Source organism: Manis pentadactyla, chromosome 17 (genome assembly GCF_030020395.1).
Source record: "Manis pentadactyla isolate mManPen7 chromosome 17, mManPen7.hap1, whole genome shotgun sequence".
In the NCBI taxonomy this organism is placed as follows: Eukaryota; Metazoa; Chordata; class Mammalia; order Pholidota; family Manidae; genus Manis; species Manis pentadactyla.
In genome coordinates, this window is record NC_080035.1 from 14,386,339 (window position 1) to 14,408,406 (window position 22,068).

Below are 22,068 nucleotides of genomic sequence, written 5' to 3' on the forward strand. Positions count from 1 at the left end.
CTTTTTTTGTCCCTTTTATTTGCATGAAATATCTTTTTTCTATCCACTTTTAGTCTTTGCATGTCTTTGGGTCTGAAATGGGTCTCTTGTAGACAGCATATAGATGGTTCTTGTTTTGTTATCCATTCTGTGAGCCTTTGTCTTTTGATTGGTGCATTCAGTTCATTTACATTTAAGGTAGTTATTGATGTACTTACTGTCATTTTACTGATTGTTTTCTGGTTGTTCTTGTTCTTCCTCTTTCTTTCTTCCTTTCATACCACTTCTCTTATTATTTGATTTTTTTTTACAGTGTTATGCTTGGATTTCTTTTGTTTTTAAAAAAATGTTTGTGTATCTGTTATAGGCTTTATGTTTGTGGTTACCATAACATTCATAGACAGTTTCCTAAATAACAGCCTATGTTAAGTTGGTCACTTGATTTCAAATACAGTCTAAAAGTACTACTATTTTATTCTCCTTCCTCCTTCACACTTAATATTTGTCATAATCTACATCTTTTGTGTATCCTTTGACTAATTTTGTGTAAAGTTGATTTTTTATTAAGTATCATTGATATACACTCTTATGAAAGTTTCACATGAAAAACATTGTGGTTACTACATTCACCCATATTATTAAGTCCCCCCCTTAACCCCATTGCCGTCACTGTCCTCAGTGTAGTCAGATGCCACAGAGTCCCTATTTGTCTTCTCTGAGCTACATTGTCTTCCATGTGACCCACACACACACCATGTGCACCAATCATGATACCCTCAATCCCCTTCTCCCTCTCTCCCCACCTGCCCTCCCCTATCCCTCCCCTTTAGTAACCACTAGTCCCTTCTTGGAGTCTGTGAGTCCACTGCTGTTTTGTTCCTTCAGTTTTGCTTCCTTGCTATACTCTACAAATAAATAAATCATTTAGTACTTGTCTTTCTCTGCCTGGCTCATTTCACTGAGCATAATACCCTCTAGCTCCATCCATGTTGTTGCACATGGTAGGATTTGTTTTCTTCTTATGGCTGAATAATATTCCATTGTGCATATGTACCACATCTTTATCCATTCATCTACTGATGGACACTTAGGTTGCTTCCATTTCTTGGCTATTGTAAATAGTGCTACAATAAACATAGGGGTGTATATGTCTTTTTGAATCTAAGATCTTGTTTTCTTTGGGTAATTTCCTAGGAGTGGAATTCCTGTCAAATGATATTTCTATTTTTAGTTTTTTGAGGAACCTCCATATTGCTTTCCACAATGGTTGAACTGATTTACATTCCCACCAACAGTGTAGGAGGGTTCCCCTTTCTCCACATCCTCACCAGCATTTGTTGTTCCTAGTTTTTTGGATGTTGGCCATCCTAACTGGTATGAGGTGATATCTCATTATGGTTTTAATTTGCATAGCCCTGATAATTAGCGATGTGGAGCACCTTTTCATGTGCCTGTTGGCCATCTGAATTTTTTCTTTGGAGAAGTGTCTGTTCATATCCTCTGCCCATTTTTTAATTGGATTATTTGCTTTTTGTGTGTTGAGGTATGTAGGTTCTTTATGTATTTTGGATAGCTAAATTACATCTAGATTTTGAGTCGTGGTTAGAAAGTGTTTTCTTATGCACAGGTTATAGACAAATTTACCCATGCCCTTTTCAGCTTCTAGACTGACTTCTCTCCAGTGCTTGCAGATACCCAATACATTTCAGAACCAGCAACAACACATTGAGTCCTTTTCATGCTGCCATCTCTCTCTGTGCACAGCTGGGAATATCCTTCAACTTGAAGGGCTCATAAGATTTGGCTCACATGAGTAATGCAGAATAATCTCCCCATCTCAAGGTCCTTACCTTAATCACATTAGCAATGTTTGTTTTTCCTTTTTTAAGGTAACATATTCCCAGATTCTGGGAAGTAGGACATGGAATATTTGTGGGAGTCACTATTCTGCTTACCACATTGATCATTTTTGATAAGAGCATTGCCATTCATGGCATTTGAGTTATAGCACACCTGCATCACTCTGTATAGCTTTCATATTCATAGTGATTCTACATTAGCTGAAAGTATATGATTACATCATTCAATTATTTGGTGTAGTTGTACCCATATATTCGTTGAAGTATGTGTTATTTTATAAAAAGTTATTTTCCCTGTACTGTTTGGCATTATCCAGAATTTTTATTTGAAATTGTGTGTAGGTACCTGTGGATTTTTCCAAGGTTAAAAAGCAAACATTACAAAATGCTGTTTATGAAATAGGGATATTGGGTTTAACAGAATTAGGAACCAGTGGACTGGACCACAGCATAGTGGTTGTCATGAAGCATATACTCAGTGGAATAAGACAGTGGTCTTAGGGACTTGGGGAATCTTAAAATATTTTCAGTAGAATGACTTTTGTTTTCATGTATATCAGGGATAGGTGTGATTATTCAGACATTGTTACCAGCCTCCCCATCAAAAGCATTTAAGAACATCTTCATTTACAGTGTTCTTTGATATAGAAAAGCAATAGAATTATTTAGATCAACTCCTGACTTTTAAGAACTAGAAAGTTCTTATAGGATAAGGCATGAAACTATTTTGAGACAAATTCCTTTCAGTTCTAGAGTTATAATTTTCTAAGTATTTCCTGTTTTTCAAAATTAAAGTTTTGTGATAATTTAATAATCTCTTTTTGCAACCTCTTTGAAGTTAAACCACTAATTACTCTAAAATATGCCAGTAAAGTGGAATTTCCTGACTTTCAAAATTAAGGATGAGAAAGGTTAAGTGCCAGAGTTTATACCTCAAGTTAACCAAAGTTTGTACAATAGGTCCTAGCTTATTAGTTTTCAAGGTACTTTCTTGCCTGCTAGGTTGTACATCTTTAAAAATAATAAGCAGCAGACAATGAGGCTCACTGTGAGATAAGAGGCCTGGTTTGGGGCCTTTCAACCATCTGGTTTTCTTTGGAATGCTTTCCTTCACACTGGCTTGATTTGTTTTAGAATGCTAATGTTCTTGTCACATCACAGTTTGTTTTCCAGTAGTGATCTGTTTTTCTACTGCCAGCTTTTTTAAAGCAACATAATGGAATGGAGGAGTTTCCAAAAATTAATGGTTATTTTCATCTAATAGAAGTCCATCTCAGCAGTGTGCTTACTTTTATAACTGAAAGTTTATCAATATATCTCATATTGACAGAGCCATAATCTTTAAAGTTAGGTGTAATGACACTTGTAGTATTTTATATTAAACTACTTGAAGTGTTTATATAACAGGACAAAGCACAACATTATATATTGAAAAGGTAAGATATTTGCTGGCTTAACATGATAATCTTATAAACTTGTATATTGCAAAGTATGCCTTAAATTTTAACTGTGCATTTATAAAGGTTCATTTTGAAGAAACTGTCTTATGTTGTATAAATTTGCCATTTAAAAGGCAATAAGCTTTATATTTGCTTGTTTAAAAAAGTATACAAATTTGATATTCAAATCTTCTATAACTTTGAAAGTATGCAGTGGACTCATTTAATTGAAAGAGTGTACTTTTCAAGTAATGGAGAACATCTTTTGTGTTATCTTAACAAATTTAGTTATCATGAGGTATTTATTAGATTTATAAAAACAGACTAGGAGGCCTTTGGGCATGTGTATAAAAATAAACATTATAATAAAACCAAATCCATTAGCCCAGGGAAGAAAAGAAGTGACCAATAAATCCTACCAAATAAGGACCTCCAGCCTCAAAGGCATTTCATTTACCATCCTTGGTGATCCAGAAACATAGAATCTGTAAACTTGAAGAGGGAAGGAATTTCAAACTGGGGGATTCTCTGTGGAATAACTGCAAACCCAGTATTGTTGGTAAGAACACTTTGTAGTGCCTGACCCTGTCCAGTAGTCAGTGATTTTAAATGTACTTTACAGTAATTTTGATTAGGGGTCTTAGGGCAATCTTTTAAGCATCCTTGGGATTTAGTAGTTGTAAAAGATCAGTGTGAGAGGGAGGAGTTTGCCAAAAGTTAGTGACATTGGTGGTGACGTTATGTATCTATATTCTCCTTATGGAGAATATGTCAAAAAAGAAAAGAAAGAGATATAGAACTTTGATTTTGAAATTCATGATTTTTTTAGGTACAGTGTGTTTTGTGAGCATATTCTTGGAATAAAAAGTAAATACGTACTTCTCAGCTTTCATCTGTTGCTTTTCGTGATTCCTAAATGCTTTGTTTTTCTACTCTTCTCCCATTAAAAACACCCAGTTACTCAGGATCCAAACCACTTTCTGAATGTGTAGAACTTTATGGCTGATTTGTAAGCCAGTCTCATAGTCGAAATAGGGCTTTGTGAGGTGTTGGAAGTGAAAACGGTTTGGCAGAACCATGGAGACGGTAAAAAATGACAGCAGTGGGAAAAGTGTTCTTTAACGAAGCACAACTAATGTTTCCAGGAACTTCAGAGTCAAGTAGTTTGGAATTAAAGCTGGTAGACTGCTAAAATCCTGACTTTACACTCCATTGACTAATGCTAAGAAATAGCGATCTGAAGGCGACCTTTGCCAGTGCAGCTCTGGTGACATTCGCAGCTTCTTTCCTGTGATTCCGCTGAGCGCTCTCAGCGTCGGGTAACTACGGCTCTGCTCAGGTGAGGAGTGAAGCCTGTTACGCCCGCACAGAGATGAGGTCTCCCTGCTACCTCCCACCAGCCTTTTTCTTCGGTCTTAGCGAGCCTCTTTCTGTGCTACTTCAGGAAGGAGATGCCACATTTACCTTTAATGATGCACCTGAATCCATCAACTCCTCCCTATCTCCCACCTAGTGAATATGTAGTTGGCGCCCTGCCACAGTGTCTCCTATGGGGGAACAATTCAGAGACGGTTTTGTGAAGAAGGTTCCAAAGGTTTCATGGTGACACAGTGAAGCAATCAAAAGCGTTGTCAAGTATTGCAGCCCAAGGCACCTTCTTAGCCTTTTTCCCATACACGTTACCCTCCATGGTAACTCTAACATCATTTGCTTTTTGCAGTATCCACTATAGCTGTCGACATCTCCAGTAGCTCTAACCCATCATCCCTAGACCTACTATTGAGAATTGGTGGAAAATGCATATAACATATGAAATTTACTTTATAGAGTTTTAAGAATGTATCAGTTATGTGGATTGGACATTGTAGATACTTATCTCTCTTAAAATTTTTTTTGGTGAGAACACTGAAGTTTTACTCTCTTAGCAAATATCAAATATATAATATGTGCAATGTTATCAACTATAGTCACCATGTTTTACATTATATCTTCAGATCATATTCATTTTATACCTGAAACTTGTAACTGTTTACCAACCTCTCATTATTTCCTCCACACACCAGCTCCTGACAACCACTTTTCTAGTTCGGTTTCTATAGTTTGACTTTTTTTTTGTATTCCACATATAAATGATACCATATGGTATTTTCTCTCTCTGTCTGGCTTATTTTACTTAGCAAAATGCCCGTAAGGCCTATCCGTGTTGTTGCAAACAGCAGGACTTCCTTCTTTCTCATGGCTGAGTAATATTCCATTGTGTGTGTGCATGTGTGTGTGTGTATGTATCACATCTTCATTCATTCATGGTTTATTGTTTCCATATATTTGCTATTGTGAAAATGCTGCAGTGAACATGGGAGTGCAGATATCTCTTCAATATCCTGTTTTCATTTTCTTTGGATATATACTCAGAAGTGGGAATGCTGGATAATATGGTAGTTCTATTTTTAATTTTTTGAGGAACCTCTTTATTGTTTTTCATAGTGACCACACCAGTTAACATTCCCACCAACAATGCACAAGGGTTCCCTTTACTCCACATCCTCACCAGCATTTGTTACTTCTTGTCTTTTCAGTAGTAGCTGTTTTGACAGGTGTGAGATGATATTTCATTGTGGTTTTGATTTGCATTTCCCAATGATTAGTGATGTTGAGCATCTTTTCATGTACCTGTTGAACATTTCTATATCTTCTTTGATAAATGTCTATTCCTCTGTCCATTTGTAAATTGGTGGGGGGGATTTTCTTTTTATTTGCCGTTGAGTTATATGAGTTCTTTATATATTTCAGTTGTTAACCCCTTTCAGATACATGATTTGCAAATATTTTCTCCCATTCAGTAGGGAAAAGGTAGTTGCCTTTTCATTTCATTGGTTTCCTTTTCAGTTTGATGTAGTCCTACGTGTTTGTTTTTGGTTTTGTTGCCTTTGCTTTCGATGTTAAAGCCAAAAAATCACCACCAAAACCAATGTCGAGGAGCTTACCACCTCTGTTTCCTTCTAGGAGTTTTATTGTTTCAGGTCCTAATGTTCAAGTCTTTAAACCATTCAAGTCTTTAAACCACTTTCATTCTTTTGCATGTGGCTATACCGTTTTATGACACAATTTGTTGAAGATACTGTCCTTTTCCCAGTGTATATCCTTTGTCATAAGTTTGTTCACTATATATGTGTGGGTGTATTTTGGGGCCCTCTATTCTGTTCCATTGATCTGTGTATCTGTTTTATGCCAAAACCATACTGTTTTGATTATTGTAACTTTGTAACTTAGAGTTTGAAATCAGGAAGCATGATACCTCCAACTTTGTTCTTTTTCAGGACTTTTTGGCTATTCAGGGTCTTTAGTGGTTCCTTACAAATTGTAGGATTTTTTGTTCTATTTCTGTGAAAAATGCCAATGGAATTTTGATAGGGATTACACTGATTCTGTAGATTGTTCTGGGCAATATAGACATTTTAACAATATTAATTCTTCTAATCCATGAGCACAAAATATCTTTCCACTTATTTGTGTTTGTTTTCTTCAATTTCTTTAATCAATATCTAATAGTTTTCAGTTATGCCATTTGAAAATTTGTAGATATCTGTCTTCGGTGAGAGTATTTAAGCTGTACTCTCTTTTGTAGATATTTAATTAGTAAATATAAAACATTTGTAGATATGTAATGAAATTATGTTGCATTCCATAATCCAGTCTCTGAAAAGTAGTGGGAGTTACCTTTTAAGAATGTAAATTTGATTATGTCATTTCCCTGCTTAGAATCTGTCAGTGGCTTATCATCATACTTAGAATAAAATATGACCTCCTTCTCAATGCTTTTCAATTTTGGCTCCCTATTAGAACCACCCACGGAGCTTTGAAAAGCTTCCAGGGTCCAGGCCCCATTATCAGAGAGTCTGAAGTAATTGGTCTGATATGGGACCCAAACTTCAGTATTTATACAAAAGCCACTCAGTAATTCTAAGAAGCAGCCAGGGTTGAGAACCATTGCCCTTTATGATCAACCCATACCTGCATCTCCAGGCTTCTGTGTGTCTGCCGGAGCCTCTGCTTATTATGTTTCAGCCTCACTGGCAATTTTTAGCCCCTTAAATCTGTCTAATTTCTTTCTGTTTCAGGGCTTTTGTACAGGCTGTTGCCTCAGCCTGGAATGCTCCTCCGCTAATCATCACATGGCCTCTCGTCATTCAGTTCACAACTTACACACACTTAGAAAAAGATCCTTGACCCACTGAGTCATTTGCTATTACATTACTCAATATTTCTGGATAGCACTGACCACTACATGATATTTTTTATTTGTGTCTCCTCCCTACCTTCCTTTCTTTTCATCCTTCCCTTTCCTCTATCTGTTTTTGTTCTTTTCCCACTGAAATGTAAGGTCCATGTTTATCTTTTCATTGTTGTATCCTAAGCACCTGTAATAGTGACTTCCATGTAGTAGGCAGTCAATATATGAAGGGGTGGATAAGTAAATTTGGAAAACTTTACATTCTTTTTAAAGGACCAACTCAAATCTGACCTCTGTCAGCTTTTCTTTACTAAATCCTATTTGTTTCAATATTACCTTTTTTTAAAAATTTTAAGGCAAGAATTTCTTCTGTTGTACAACATTGTTGTATCACTTCTGTTAGTGTCCTGAACTGCTAACTTAGGTTCATTGCTTGATTTAAATTTTAATGTATTTGTATTTTGTTGCTTCAGTTCAGAATTCAGTTGTCATTTATTAGATAGCCACTAGGTGCCAGACATTATCTCATTTAATTCCAAAGGTATTTTACTCACTTAATCCATTTATCATATTATAAGGACATTGCAGCTTTGGAATTGAAAGCCAGCTTTCCTGTTCCTGTCCTTTCACCTGTACTGCTTTTCATGTTGGCTGACCAGAAGGGAATTGAGTGCTGTTGAGGGCAATCAAATGCCATAGCTGTTCCAGGTATCTTTACAAATAGTGAGCATCTTCTTAGCACTTACAACAACCTTGATTTTTATCTTGTTACTTGTTTTTAAAACTAATTTGGTATAAGGCAAATAAATATTATTGCAGCTATTTAAACTAGAATTGATTGCTACTTTCCCAACTGTTCTAACAGTCAAACACTTGTGATAAAATGCAGCAAAGTTCACAGTACCACTTGAATAAAATGTGGGTCTCTAATTTGTGTATACTGGGGTTTTACTCTATAACACTCCTTGGCCTTCCCTTTTGAAACTCTTCTTGCCCTCTTTCATATACTTAATTTTCCGTGAACATTTCTTCACAAGTTTAAGAACAAGGAAGTTTTACTTTTAAAATACCATTATCCTTAGGCTTTGGTTTTTATCGTGGACAGTGGAATCCATCCTGGCTATCTAAAACCGAGAGGGGTTTATTACAGGGTATTGGTAGCTTGCAGAATTTTGGAGAGAGACAGGAACAGTATTTAGATCTTAACCAGTTAGGAATGACAGAACCAGGAGATCTGTAGCCACAGAGGTCTCCTCAGGCTGGCTGACACCGCGCTCTCATTGCTTACTGCCAGTTTTTTCAGTTCCCAGGTTTGTGTACCTGAGACTGCTTAGTAGAACCTGGGTCACATACAGGATACCAGCTGCAAAGGCATCTAAGAAATGATATTTCTAGTTTTCTAACCTCTGAAGTACAGGAAGGATAGTAGAAGGGGATTTGAATGGGTATCTTCCTTGAATACATATTAGATTATTTGCACCAGACTGACTTTGACTTACATTTGGGTTTGCAACTTTATTTAGATGTCCTTTTGTTGGATCAATTGTTAGTGAAATAGTGGGTTTGACTTCTAGTTAGTTTTAATCAGAAGAATTTTTTTCCATGTTCATAGGATGAGTCTTTAAGTAGAGCAGATCATCTTGAAATGGCTGCAGTATAACTGCTGATTACACTGACGAGAGCTGTAAATGCTTCGGAATCAACTTCCCGCTGATAGCAGAGAAACAAAACAATCATGGTAGGCTTGTATACCATCAAGCCATAGACTTGTATACTATGTAAACCATCCTTGTATGCATCAAAGAATCATTTATTACATGTGACAGGTTAAAAATAGTTCTTTAAAAGAAGGGCTTGAGGGAAAAGTATGAAGGAGTTTACAAATAATTGTATGCTATGTAAAACTTTTTGTTTGAGATCAAACATAAATGACTGAGGAATGTTGGCAGCATGCCTTGCGTTCTGTTCACGGAGCATGCTTAGACTATAAATAATGGCTTCATTTCTATTCTGGGACTTAAAAATATTAACATTCTGCTTATGCAATATTTATGCAGTGTTCTGCCACTAATATGTATAGACATAATTAAGCCCTTATTGCGAAGTTGATGGCTTACGCCAGCTTGTCTTGGTGTGTTCTTTTGTGCACTTAAATTCCAAATTTTGTTAGTATTTATACTACTTGCAGGATATTTTTTGGTAGGATAAATTTTGCTCAAATAAGCTGGAACATCTTCAGAAGGAAATCATTCTTTTGGAAAAAAGTCATTAATAACACTTATTTACCCCAATCAAACAAAATTAAATGCCTACTGTTTGTATTTTGAATTAAGAAATAAGAAAATGAAGAATCATATCCACCTAGAGAGATAATTATTGTAAACTAAAGCATTTTTATTTCAATCTTTCTTATTTATTATTTAAAGATATTTTTAAACAATAGAGACTAGCTGCATTTGGGGGCATTTCTGGGAGTGCTAACATTGTAGTCTCTACTTTCCAACTCTTCTCAAAGGAGTTGACTGAGAAATTGCATTTGTGGAGGATAGCTTGAGAGGTGTGCAACTGACACATTCTTATGTTCACTCTGTAATATAGTTAGGTATTGATTAATCCAGACCAGCTCTTTCTCTGTGGAATTTTATTTATCAAAATTTGATGCTGTATTTGTTATAACCATATTATTGAGGAGAGCCTGGCTTCTCTGCTCATTAGCTCTATGTCCTTGATTGGGTAAGCTATTTAACCTCTTCATACCTCGGTTACCTCATCTGTGGAATGAAGACAATGATTATACCTATCACTCAGGGTTATAAAGATCACATGAGTTAATTTATATAAAGTACTTGGCACCTAGTAAGCTCTCCATAAGTATTAGCTGCTATAATTATTGTTACTGTTTTTAACTCAGCACACTATTCTTTATATGATGACCTGACCCATGGAACAAATGTTTTCTCAGTTTCATTATCAAGACTTGTAGGGCTGCTTTTTTTGGTGTCAATACTGTGGTTATTATGACTTACATAACTTTTTTTGTCACTCTTTTTTTTTTTTTTACCAAAGTATAGTTGATATACAATCTTATATTAGCTTCAAGTATACAACACAGTGGTTCAACAGTTACCCACATTATTAAGTTCACACCCCAACTAGTGCAGTTACTTTCTGTCAGCTTGGGAAGATGTTACAGAATCATTGGCTATATTCCCCTGTGACCAATTTATATTATGATTGAGATTTTTGGGCCACTTTTGCCCCCTCTGCCTCTCCACCTCCCCACCTCAACCACTTCCCCATGGACATCAGCCATTTCTCAGTGTCTATGAATCTGCTGTTTTGTTCATTTTGTCTTGCTTTTGCTTTTTAGTGAAATCATATGCTATTTGTCTTTCTCCACCTGGGTTATTTCACTGAGCATAATACCATCTAGGTCTATCCATGTTGTGGCAAATGGCAGGACTTCTTTTTTATGGCTGAATAATATTCCATTGTATATATATACTACCGCTTCTTCATCCATTCATCTATTTATGGACACTTTGGTTGCTTCCTTATCTTTGCTATTGTAAATAATGTGGCAGTAAACATAGGGGTGCACATTATCTTTTCAAATCAAGGTTTTTGTTTTCTTCAGGTAAATTCCTAGAAGTGAAATTACTGCGTCATATGGTATTTCTGTTTTTAGTGAGTAACCTCCGTACTGCTTTCCATAGTAGCTGCATCGATTTACATTCCCACCAATAGTGTTAAAAGAGTTCCCTTTTTTCCATATCCTCGCCAACACTTGTTCTTGTTTTTTGGATAGTGGCCATTCTCACTGATGCGAGGTGATATCTTACGGTGGTTTTGATTTGCATTTCTCTGATGATTAACAGTGGGGAACATATTTTTATATGCCTGTTGGCCATCTGTATTTCTTCTTTGGAAACATGTCTGTTGAGGTCTTCTGCCCATTTTTTAATTGGGTTATTTGCTTTTTAGTGTTCTTTGTATATTTTGGATGTTAACCCCTTTTCACACATATCATTTATGAATATATTCTTGCATACTGTACATATGTTGCCTTTTTCTTCTACTGATGGTATCCTTTGCTATAGAGAAGCTTTGTAGTTTGATGTAGTCCCACTTGTTTTTGTTTGTTTGTTTGTTTCCCTTTCCCAGGGAAAGTGTTCAGAAAAAAATTACTCATGTGTATGTTCATGAGATTTTTGCCTGTGTTTTCTTCTAAGCATTTTATGGTTTCACATCTTATATTTAGAACTTCAAGTTTCAAGTTTACTTTGTACATGGAGTAAACAATAGTTCAATTTCATTCTCTTGTGTGTAGCTGTCCAGTTTTCCCAACACCAGTTATTGAAGAGACTCTCTTTTCCCCATTGTATATTCATGGCTCCTTTATCATATATTAACTAATCCTATAGGTGTGGGTTTTATTCTGGGCTCTCTGTTCTGTTCTGTTGATTTATGGGTCTGTGTAGCTTTGTAGTATAGCTTGAAGTCAGGGAATGTAATACCATCAGTTTTGTTCTTCTTTCTCAGGAGTGCTTTGGCAATTCATGGTCTTTTGTGGCTCCATATGAATTTCAGGATTATTTGGTCTACTTCACTGAAAAATGCCTATTTTCATAGGTATCTTTTTTTATTGAAGTATAGTAGATATACAATCTTAAATTAGTTTCAAGTATACCATACAGTGGTTCAACAGTTACCCACACTATCAAATCCTCATCCCAATTAGTGCAGTTACTATCTGTCAACACAGAAAGAGGTTATAGAATCATTGGCTATTGTCACTCTTTTTATGTTAGATATTAGATTAGATTCATACTTTAGATTCTCTTATAATGTACATTTTGTGTTATCATCTTTACCTTTTCTAGTTTCATCTTCCCTGTTTAGTTTTTTTTAACTGCTTATTTTAAATATTATAGTACATTGTATTATACCTATGTTTGCAAGCCAGCTTAAATTCTTTCTGGAACTCTTCTAGGTTTGTATATGTGGTACAAATGCACATTTAATAATCTTGTTGAGGCCGTATATATTGTGATATCCTACTTTTGCTATAATCATTTAAATTTTCTACCTGAAAAGTTATATATGCTTTATGATACAAAATTTTACTTTCTTATCAACGCTCATATTTAAATAAAGCAGTAGCACACATTTCTTTTTACACTGAAAGTTTACTGTAATATTTTCATTTATCTTTCTGAATGATATTATACCTTGGAAAACTAATTCTAATCTTACCCTAGCTACCTGATACACAACCACTTTTTTCAGTTATTTTATCAAACCAATTACTTATATCCAGGTTTCTCAAGGGAATCTCAGAAAAATTAGTGTATTTTTCTGTACTAGAAACATTAAACATGTATAATTGCTTTGGGTTCAACTCTGTATTCTCTGATATATATCTTGCTGTTATGCTTCTTTTCAATTTAATAGAATATTTTTATTTTTAGTAGCGGTTCTACATTGCAAATCGAAAGAGCAAAATTCCAAATGGCATAGACTCTTAAGAGATATGTGGATGTTTTCCAGGGATCTAAATGAGAATGTGAGGTGTTGAAGGTTAGACAATGGTAGCTCTAAAGGAACAAGATTTCATGTCCTGTTATTTTTAAATTTTTAAGGAAACACAGAAAGAGGAAATGGTTCAGGCTCTATGATATCGTTAATGCTATTTTTGTTCTCTTAAGTTCCAAGGTTTCAGGGATAAGAAAAATATATGCAAAAATGAGGACATTTATCTTTCTAGATTTTTATTAGTGGGCTTTCAAAATGCTCAGGGAATAAGTACTTTCTTTTTCTAATTCTGCCTTCCCACTTGCTTTAGGGATATATGTGTAGGCAGGAAGATTAAAGGGATGATATATTTTTTAAAACAATTCCATGATACCTTATATGTTAAAATAAATAAAGATACTAAAACAATTTCATGGCACTAAAACCCAAATATGCTATAGACAGAAACATTTGAAAATGCTGTTACTCTATTTTAAATATTAGCTTATTATTGAAATTAATTCATATCACTGACCCATTTTAGACTCTGCTGAAAAAATTCTGTTAGTTAGGTTTGGATAGGTTCAGTTGTTCTGTGAAAGTTCAGTTTCACTTTGGTGTTCTTGCACTTTCGCAGAATTGAAGATAATATGACTAATATTATGGAATGGAACAATTATCTCTTTAAGGGGAAGCTAGAATTTTCATCCTTTTCCCAATACATGGTCTTAATTCTAAAACTAATAGCTTGTATTAAAAGAAATGCTTTTTTTTTCCTCTCAGAAGGGATTTTACTCTTAATACAAAGATATATTAGAAATGAAGAATGGCTCTTCTTAACATCATAGTCTGCAGATGATAAAACTTAGGTGATAAAACTGAAATGAGCTAGTCTTCCAAGAAACAGCAAGTGTTTTCCATTCTCTGCCTCTCTGAAGATGAAGAAAGGGAGAATATTTCTGGTCTGTAGTTGGTGGTTGACATTAACAGCACTGAGCTTTATTATCTGTTACTACATGTTCTATAGCAACAGATAACCAATTCCTTTTACTTCAGTAAGCAAAAGAGAGTCTCCAACTGCTACGCTGGAAAAAAGGAGCCCTTTGTATTTTCTCATCATCTTTATTAGTAAACATGCACTCATTTGAATGAGGCCAATGTTGTAGACAGTGTGTGAATTAACAAGATAGAAAGGTACTTTGGAATCATGACCAAATGAAGTGTGCTTTTTTCTTAGTGTGCACACAGTGGTGATTCAGGACATCTTGGTATGAGAGTGAGGAATTTCTCTGTTAGTAACAAAAAATGTTACCAGTTGCTAGTCTCATCTCTTTTGGAGTCACATTATGCCAGAATCACATTCCTCATCTCCTCTTTTTGGGCCCAGGCAAAAGACTTAAGAGCTGAGTTGCATCAGGATACCACCTATTTTCAGTCTGAAGCTGGGGTTTTCAAAATTAACACTCATCCCTTCTTTAAAAATATGGTCAACTCTACTTAAGTTAAAAAACTTTTTTAAAAAATGAGATACAGACAGACAGAAACAAAGGCCAATATGGCTAGAGCATTTGGGTGAGGAGAGAGGGAGAGGCCGAGGCAAGTGCCAAATCATCCAAGTCCTTGGAGACCCTGGTAGGAGATAAAATTGTATTACTTTCCCACCTCCCCAGTTTTAATGAGGTATAATTAACAAATAAAATTGCAATAATTTTTTTTAAAAATGAAACAACAATTAAAATATGGTATCAGTGGGATGCCTTCGTGTTACCTCCTTTGAATACCAGTAGAGTGCTTAAAAGAAACAAAGTCTACTCTTCTTTTATTTCCTTCATTTTTTTTTGGTTTTTTGTTTTTACTACTTTGTTATGCATTGTGTATATCCTCATGAAATCTCATAATTTCTATTAGGATAAGGAAAGTATAAGATAAAATTTCACATTAAGTTAATGTCCCTTTTCTAAAGCAGTGTTTCCCGCTTGTGAGGCATTTAAGATATTACCAAGAGATTTTTCTTGAATTAGTACCAAGAGTTTTCTTTAAATTGACCTGTTTTTATATTAGTTTTAAAAAGATTTATTTGTGTGTATTTGATTTTTTTCATAATTTGATTATGAAAATGACCTACAAACAATTATTTTGGTTTGTCCTCTCTTTCTTGTAGTGTGATCACCTGCTGTTCTGTAGCAGAGCCGCCAGGGAGAGTGAGCTCATTCTCACCATGAACCATCTCAGTAAACACTGATGATGAAGATAAATTTAGTCTTTGCTTTTGCAACTGTTCTTTGCGGCTTAAAATGACATGCTCACATAGTTCGCATAGAATTTAAAATTCATAGTTGAATAATTAAATTAAATTCTAAATTAGTGAGTGAAGCCCAACTTTAATAATGTGTCAAAGCAGGCCTTTACTGTGGGGGGGACTTGCTGAGTTTAAATGTTATTGTTTCTCAAGTGTCTATATGGTTTAATACAAACCTGTCCATATGTCCTAAGTCAGTACTTTTTTGATAGTGAGAAAATTAAAATAATCAAGACTTACATTTTAATCTTGCTTTCAGATTTGTTGCCATTGTGAATATAAGCAAATTAATTAGTTTTCTGTCTTCTTTAAATGGAGTTGAGTTATCAAAGAATTTACAAGACTTTAAATTCTGGATAAAATTGACTGTAAAAGTTTAACTTTTGTTCAATAGCAGTAGCCCAAAATTTAACAGAAGCTGATAGTAGAAAAGAAACTAGTTTCAGCCCAATGAATAAGAAAAAAATTGCTCATGTTATATGGTCCCCAAATTTTTTGTAGTAGGTAGATGTTTATATGCTGCTACTATTAAATACTTTGCTTAAATCTCTTACACTATTTTAGCACTAGGACATTGTGTTTCTGCTTTTAAAATTGCATGTAAGTACCATTCTATTGTTTGTTAATTCCCATACTTCATCTGATGACTTTCTTCCCCATTTTTAAACCTCTTTAAATATTATGAGTCACTGTGATCATTGCTAGCATGGCTTTTCCAGATAACTCAACTGCAAGAAAATGCAGATTATCGATAAGCTTCTCCTCTCATGGAGCTTGTATGGCCTCTAATTCTTAAAAAGGAATCCGCACATTGTGGTCCCTGCAGGACTAAAGCTGACTGACTCACATAGAAATTGCTACCATTATCTCTGTCACTATCAAATGAACATTTTAAAAGAGAGGGAAAATGCTGAAGAAAAAGGAGAAGAAAAAGAAAAATCCCCACTCGTTACTGTATTATGTGGATGAGGAATAAGAAGAAAGTCAAATGACCAAGAAAAGCTTCTGAATATCTTTCTCTTTGGTGGGCTGGAGAAGATCGACTTCCCATTTGTTATATGGAATATTATGTTCAGAGAGATGGAACTATAAAGCTAAAGAAGCTGCCATCCATATCTTAAAAACTAATTCTGCATTTTCTTTGATGGGTGATGGGGATTGGTTCCAGGATATGACGGCGCGCGATCTGCTGCAGCAGAGGTACACTCTTCCCAATGGCGACACTGCCTGGCGGTCCTCACCCCTTGTGAATGCTGCTCTGGAAGGAAAGCTCGTCGTCTTGGATGGCATTCACAGGGTCAACGCAGGCACGCTCGCTGTGTTGCAGAGGTTTGTATGAGTATGAGTCACATACACAAAAGAACACACTACATAAACAGTAGACTAGAACTCTGTCAGTCTTCTTTTTTAAACTGGGCTTCATAGATCCTGAGAAACCTTTACTTCTATATCCAAGTAGATCAGCAGATGTTTTTATTGTTGTAAACATACTACAGTAAAACTTCAAATAACGAACATTTTGGGAAAAGGCCCTGCCATAGCAAAATTCTGTGTGTGAGGGCTGAAAAAAATAAAACTTTTTGATCATCACTTTGTAAGACTTTATATATACTGATTGATGGGTGCAGTAAGTTACACAGCTGAAGTTTCTACAATTTGTCAGTCATAGCTTCACTATTTACAAACTTCTTATGAATCTTATATCTAAATTATTGGTTGATCTTACTAGAAATTTTTTTTGAGGGAGAAAATATAGTTCCTTATATAAAATGTGTAATAGCTGTTTGAGTATTTTTTATAGAAACTAAAAAAGCTCACTTGGTGTTTACAGACTCAAACATTGTGTAACTGTTGTTTTCTTATTTCAGTTTAAGTAGGGAAAATATACACCCATTCCTAATTAACTCTAAAATTTAATGTTAAGAGAAGACTGTGTGTATAACTCACATGGAAAATATTCCCATCCTGTGTCATTTGAGGAGATTAATGATAACAATGTTTGTTTGTTACATCTTGACTCTATCACTTGTATACATTTCATTCTTAAATTGGACTTTCTGAGGAAGTTCAAATATATGGAGTAATCCATTTCCTCAACTAACTGTCAAAGTTTTTTGACCTTGCCAAGATGCAGATCATGAGTTTAATTACTTTTGTGTTTATTTGTGCTGTGACCCTTAGGCTACCATCATAGTTGGTATATGAAATGGCATTCATATTTTAATAATACCGTCCCTTAAAGAGTTACATTAGACTCAAGGGAGTACGTGCCAGCTGCTTTGTTCATTAATACGTACCTCAGAGTTATCATGAGTCACTCGTTCAGCGTTTTCTTTTCATCTCCATCCTCCTTCCTCTCTCCAGCTCGTTCTGGTCCCTCTCCTCCCTATCCACATCTAGTAACCATGACTACTGCCCTCTAGTACAGACTCCAACAAGTTTGTAGCACTAGCCAACTTGAAATTACAAAAGGTGCATCTAATAAAATTGTTAGATTCAGTTGTTAATAATAATATACATGATTAAAATGTTAACTGACAGATTCTACCCCTAATAACTTCAACATTCAAAACTGATCAATTTGTTTCCTGACTCTCCCCTGTCCTCCTAGGTTGATCCATGATCGGGAGCTAAGCCTCTATGATGGCTCTAGGCTGCTCAGAGAAGACAGGTATATACGCTTAAAAGAGGAGCTGAACATGTCTGATGAGCAGCTGCAGAAGAGGTAATTTTGGATACACTACTCTTACTCTGTTGTCAGGTGCACCTCGTTTTCATGACTCTTCTACACCTGGGGTCAAGCCAGTGTAACTTCAAACTGCTTAATAATTTGCTGTCCTGGGCATGCTCATAGTTTGGCACTTCTTAAAACTTGAGGTCACTATCTAAGATGTACTCTGCACCCCTAGCCTTACCTATCCATAAGTGTTTAAACATTCCATAAGAGCATTAATTTTAAGAAGATAATCCCTCTTCTGTTGGCCTAGCAATTCAATTTTGGCCCCATAGTCTATATCCCTTGAGCAAAAAAAAGGCCCTCACAATCAACTGGGCCCACCCTCCTAGAAAGTGATCAGTTATGACCGTGTAGGGTTCCTTGCAGCTCATCTAAACATTCCTTCCAGAGCTGTAACAACCCAGTGTGATATATGAGAACTGAGTGGATCCTGGATCAGCAAATAAAATGGGAACAGATATAAAAGACACTTTAGGACAATTAGGGAAATTTATATGTGGACTATAGATTACATGATTTAAAATTAATATTAATTTTCATAGGTATCATAATGGTATTGTAGTTATGAAGGAGAATATTCCTATTCTTAGGACACATGCTGATATATTAAGGGGTAAAATAAAAAGGTGCCCAAGACTTCCAAATATTTCAGGGGAAAAAAGGACACACTACATAAAGAGAAAGAAAAATCCAGTGAGAGCAAGAACACAAAGTGGTAAAAATCTTAGCAACTGGTGAAGTCTAGATGAAGGATATATGGGTGCTCATATTCTGTTTTTTCATATTTTCTATGGGTTTGTATAATAAATTGCATTAAAATTTCAAAAGTTTGAAGGAAAATACATCTTTTAGCCACATATGATACTTTCCCTAGAACAGGTTTGGCAAATATATGTCATTTTCTGTCTCATTTCACTTCCCTGGATATTTTAACATAATTAGAGATTGTTGTTACCTTGGGGAATTCCTAGTCACTTAACTGAATCTTATTTAATCCTTGTCCTTACCTCAGAAGAGTTGTTGCCATTTAAAACATTAAAAGCCTACATGTGATAATTAAATGTATTTCTTATTGTGTTTACATTTTAAGGGGAGTTTTGTTTAAAAATTTCCTTGGAATTTTTTCATTGAGAGAAAATGTTAAATTCCTTACTATCTCTGTATAAGTTATTAAAAAATTCACTTGATTACACAGCAATTTATGCCTCTGAAATATACATCATCAAATTCCTCTAGCCCAGTAAATGTTTTGGTTCAGTGTTTAAGAAGGCAAAGGTGTAAAGATCCCTCTCATTTCATACCTTCTGTTTATAACATCCAGCCTTGTATATCATTTGCATGTGAATCACCCATCAGGGAAAAGTTTGTATTTTCAGGAAGAGGATTCAAGGAGTTGGGCAGTAGTCTTAGCAAGGCTTGCCTGTCTCTTTCCCTTAGGACTTTGAGGGCATTATATTTGTAGCCAAATGTCCAGAAAATGACAACCCTTTTTTTTTTTTTTCACCTATTTTTTAAAATTTATTTTTATTTTTTAATTTTTATTTTGGTATCATTAATCTACAATTACATGAGGAACATTATGTTTACTATTTTGGAACATTACTCCCCCCCATCACCAAGTCCCCCCACATACCCCTATTTCACCTATTTTTTTTTTTTTTAGGGCATCTCTCATATTTATTGATCATATGGTTGTTAACAACAGTAAAATTCTGTATAGGGGACTCAATGCACAATCATTAATCAACCCCAAACCTAATTCTCAACAGTCTCCAATCTTCTGAAGCATAATGAACAAATTTTTACATGGTGAACAAGTTCTTACATACTGAATAAGTTCTTACATGGTGAACAGTGCAAGGGCAGTCATCACAGAAACTTTTGGTTTTGATCACGCATCATCAACTATAAACAATCAGGAGAATTATGATTATTCGTTTGATTTTTATACTTGATTTATATGTGAATCCCACATTTCTCCTTACTATTATTATTATTATGATTTTTTAAAAATAAAATGCTGAAGTGGTAGGTAGATGCAAGATAAAGGTAGAAAACATAGTTTAGTGCTGTAAGAGGGCAAATGTAGATGATCAGGTGTGTGCCTATAGACTAAGTATTAATCCAAGCTAGACAAGGGCAACAAAATATCCATGGATGCAGATTTCTCTCAAAACAGGGGGGGGTGAAGTTCTAAGCCTCACCTCTGTTGATCCCCGATTTCTCACCTGATGGCCCCCCTGCGACTGTGCCTGTCTTAGGTTGTTCCTCCCTTGAGGAGTCTTACCCGTCTCTGGCTAACCAGTCATCTTCTGGGGCCATACAGGGAAATGTAAAGTTGGTAAGTGAGAGAGAAGCAATATTGTTTGAAAAGGTTAGCTTTTTAATTTTTGAAGATTTATGCCCTGTGGCTTCTATGCCCAGCATTTGTCTTGAGGTATCTTTACCACTTGGAAGAATTATGATACTCAGTAATTTCAATATGAGGCATGAATTCTACTTAAGGGTTGTAATTACAAAGGAAGAAAAGAAGCCATAGAAGTAGCAGATGGAAGAAAACATGGGAAGATTGATTATTTCTTTGACATATCTTCTTGTGGTGTAACATAAGCGTGTATAGGTTTTAAATTACTAATTAAATTTCATGCACACATTAACATAATAGGAATACAGCTACATAACCAAAGCATACCTACAATTACCAGCCATCTCCAGTGAAACCAAGAAAACCAGTTAGGCACCCTAGGCATTTGTGAAAACTTATCAATGATATGATGGATATTGTCTAACTGAATTTGAATATTTTGAGAAAAATCAGAGAAATTAAAACAACACATTCCTGGGAAATGTTCACATCCCATATGTTCTTTTAACAGTAGATAGTCTATAGTCACAAGATTTTGGAGCGCTGCAACTTGCACTTCTCCTAATTCTTGGTTGAGTTCCAACAGTATAGATCCAGTCAAATTTGTTTTACTGTATGCACAGGCCAGCTTAGACATCTCCTTATTCATTCCCATGGCAAGTCCAGGAACCAGTGGGACCAGGATCTTTGTTGCAGTTTTTTGATGATCATCTTCTGGAATGACTCTTCCAGAGAATGTTGATGTTGGAAGTTCTTCTTCATATCGTATCTTAATTCGTTTTCTGGGTAGCCAAATTAGGCTTTGATCCTCTGTATAAACACAAACAAACCCTTTGCCCACACTTGATATGCCCTTTATACCATTGTGAAGAACTTATTGGAGGTCACCACACAGGAACTGCTTTTTTTTGTTTGTTTTTCTTTAAGAGAAAGGAATATTATCAGAAAAATGTACTTCCATAGATGACCATCTGACACCCTTTAAATGATCAAAATTAAGGATATTTAAAGCATGCACTAATTGGTGATTTGCAGTTAGATTTATCCTATCAGGGAGTAATCCCCCTTTTCTTTCTTTTTTTTTGTTTTTTTGTTTGTTATCATTAATCTACAATTACATGAAGAACATTATGTTTACTAGGCTCTCCCCTATACTAGGTCCCCTCCACAAACCCCCTTACAGTCACTGTTTATCAGCATAGCAAAATGTTGTATAATCACTACTTTTCTTCTCTGTGTTGTACAGCCCTCCCCTTTCTCCCACCCCCTCCATTATGCATGCTAATCATAATACCCCCTTTCTACTTCCCCCCTCTTATCCCTCCCTACACACCCATCCTCCCCAGTCCCTTTCCCTTTGGTACCTGTTAGTCCATTCTTGGGTTCTGTGATTCTGCTGCTATTTTGTTCCTTCAGTTTTTCCTTTGTTCTTATACTCCACAGATGAGTGAAATCATTTGGTATTTCTCTTTCTCCACTTGGCTTATTTCACTGAGCATAATACGCTCGAGCTCCATCCATGTTGTTGCAAATGGTAGGATCTGTTTATTTCTTATGGGTGAGTAATATTCCATTTGTATATGTACCACATCTTCTTTATCCATTCATCTACTGATGGACACTTAGGTTGCTTCCAATTCTTGGC

General features: G+C 35.4%; 1 protein-coding gene across 5 annotated transcripts in view; it reads left to right on the top strand.

The window, feature by feature from the left end:
• VWA8 (von Willebrand factor A domain containing 8) overlaps positions 1–22,068 on the top strand; it is a 392,879-nt gene that overhangs the window by 118,402 nt on the left and 252,409 nt on the right. For all 5 annotated transcript variants that reach the window (XM_057494495.1, XM_036932428.2, XM_036932430.2 and 2 more), the window contains 2 exons: positions 16,490–16,650; positions 17,933–18,046. In XM_057494495.1, the coding sequence (XP_057350478.1) occupies positions 16,490–16,650; positions 17,933–18,046 (275 nt within the window). The remainder of the gene's footprint in view (positions 1–16,489; positions 16,651–17,932; positions 18,047–22,068) is intronic.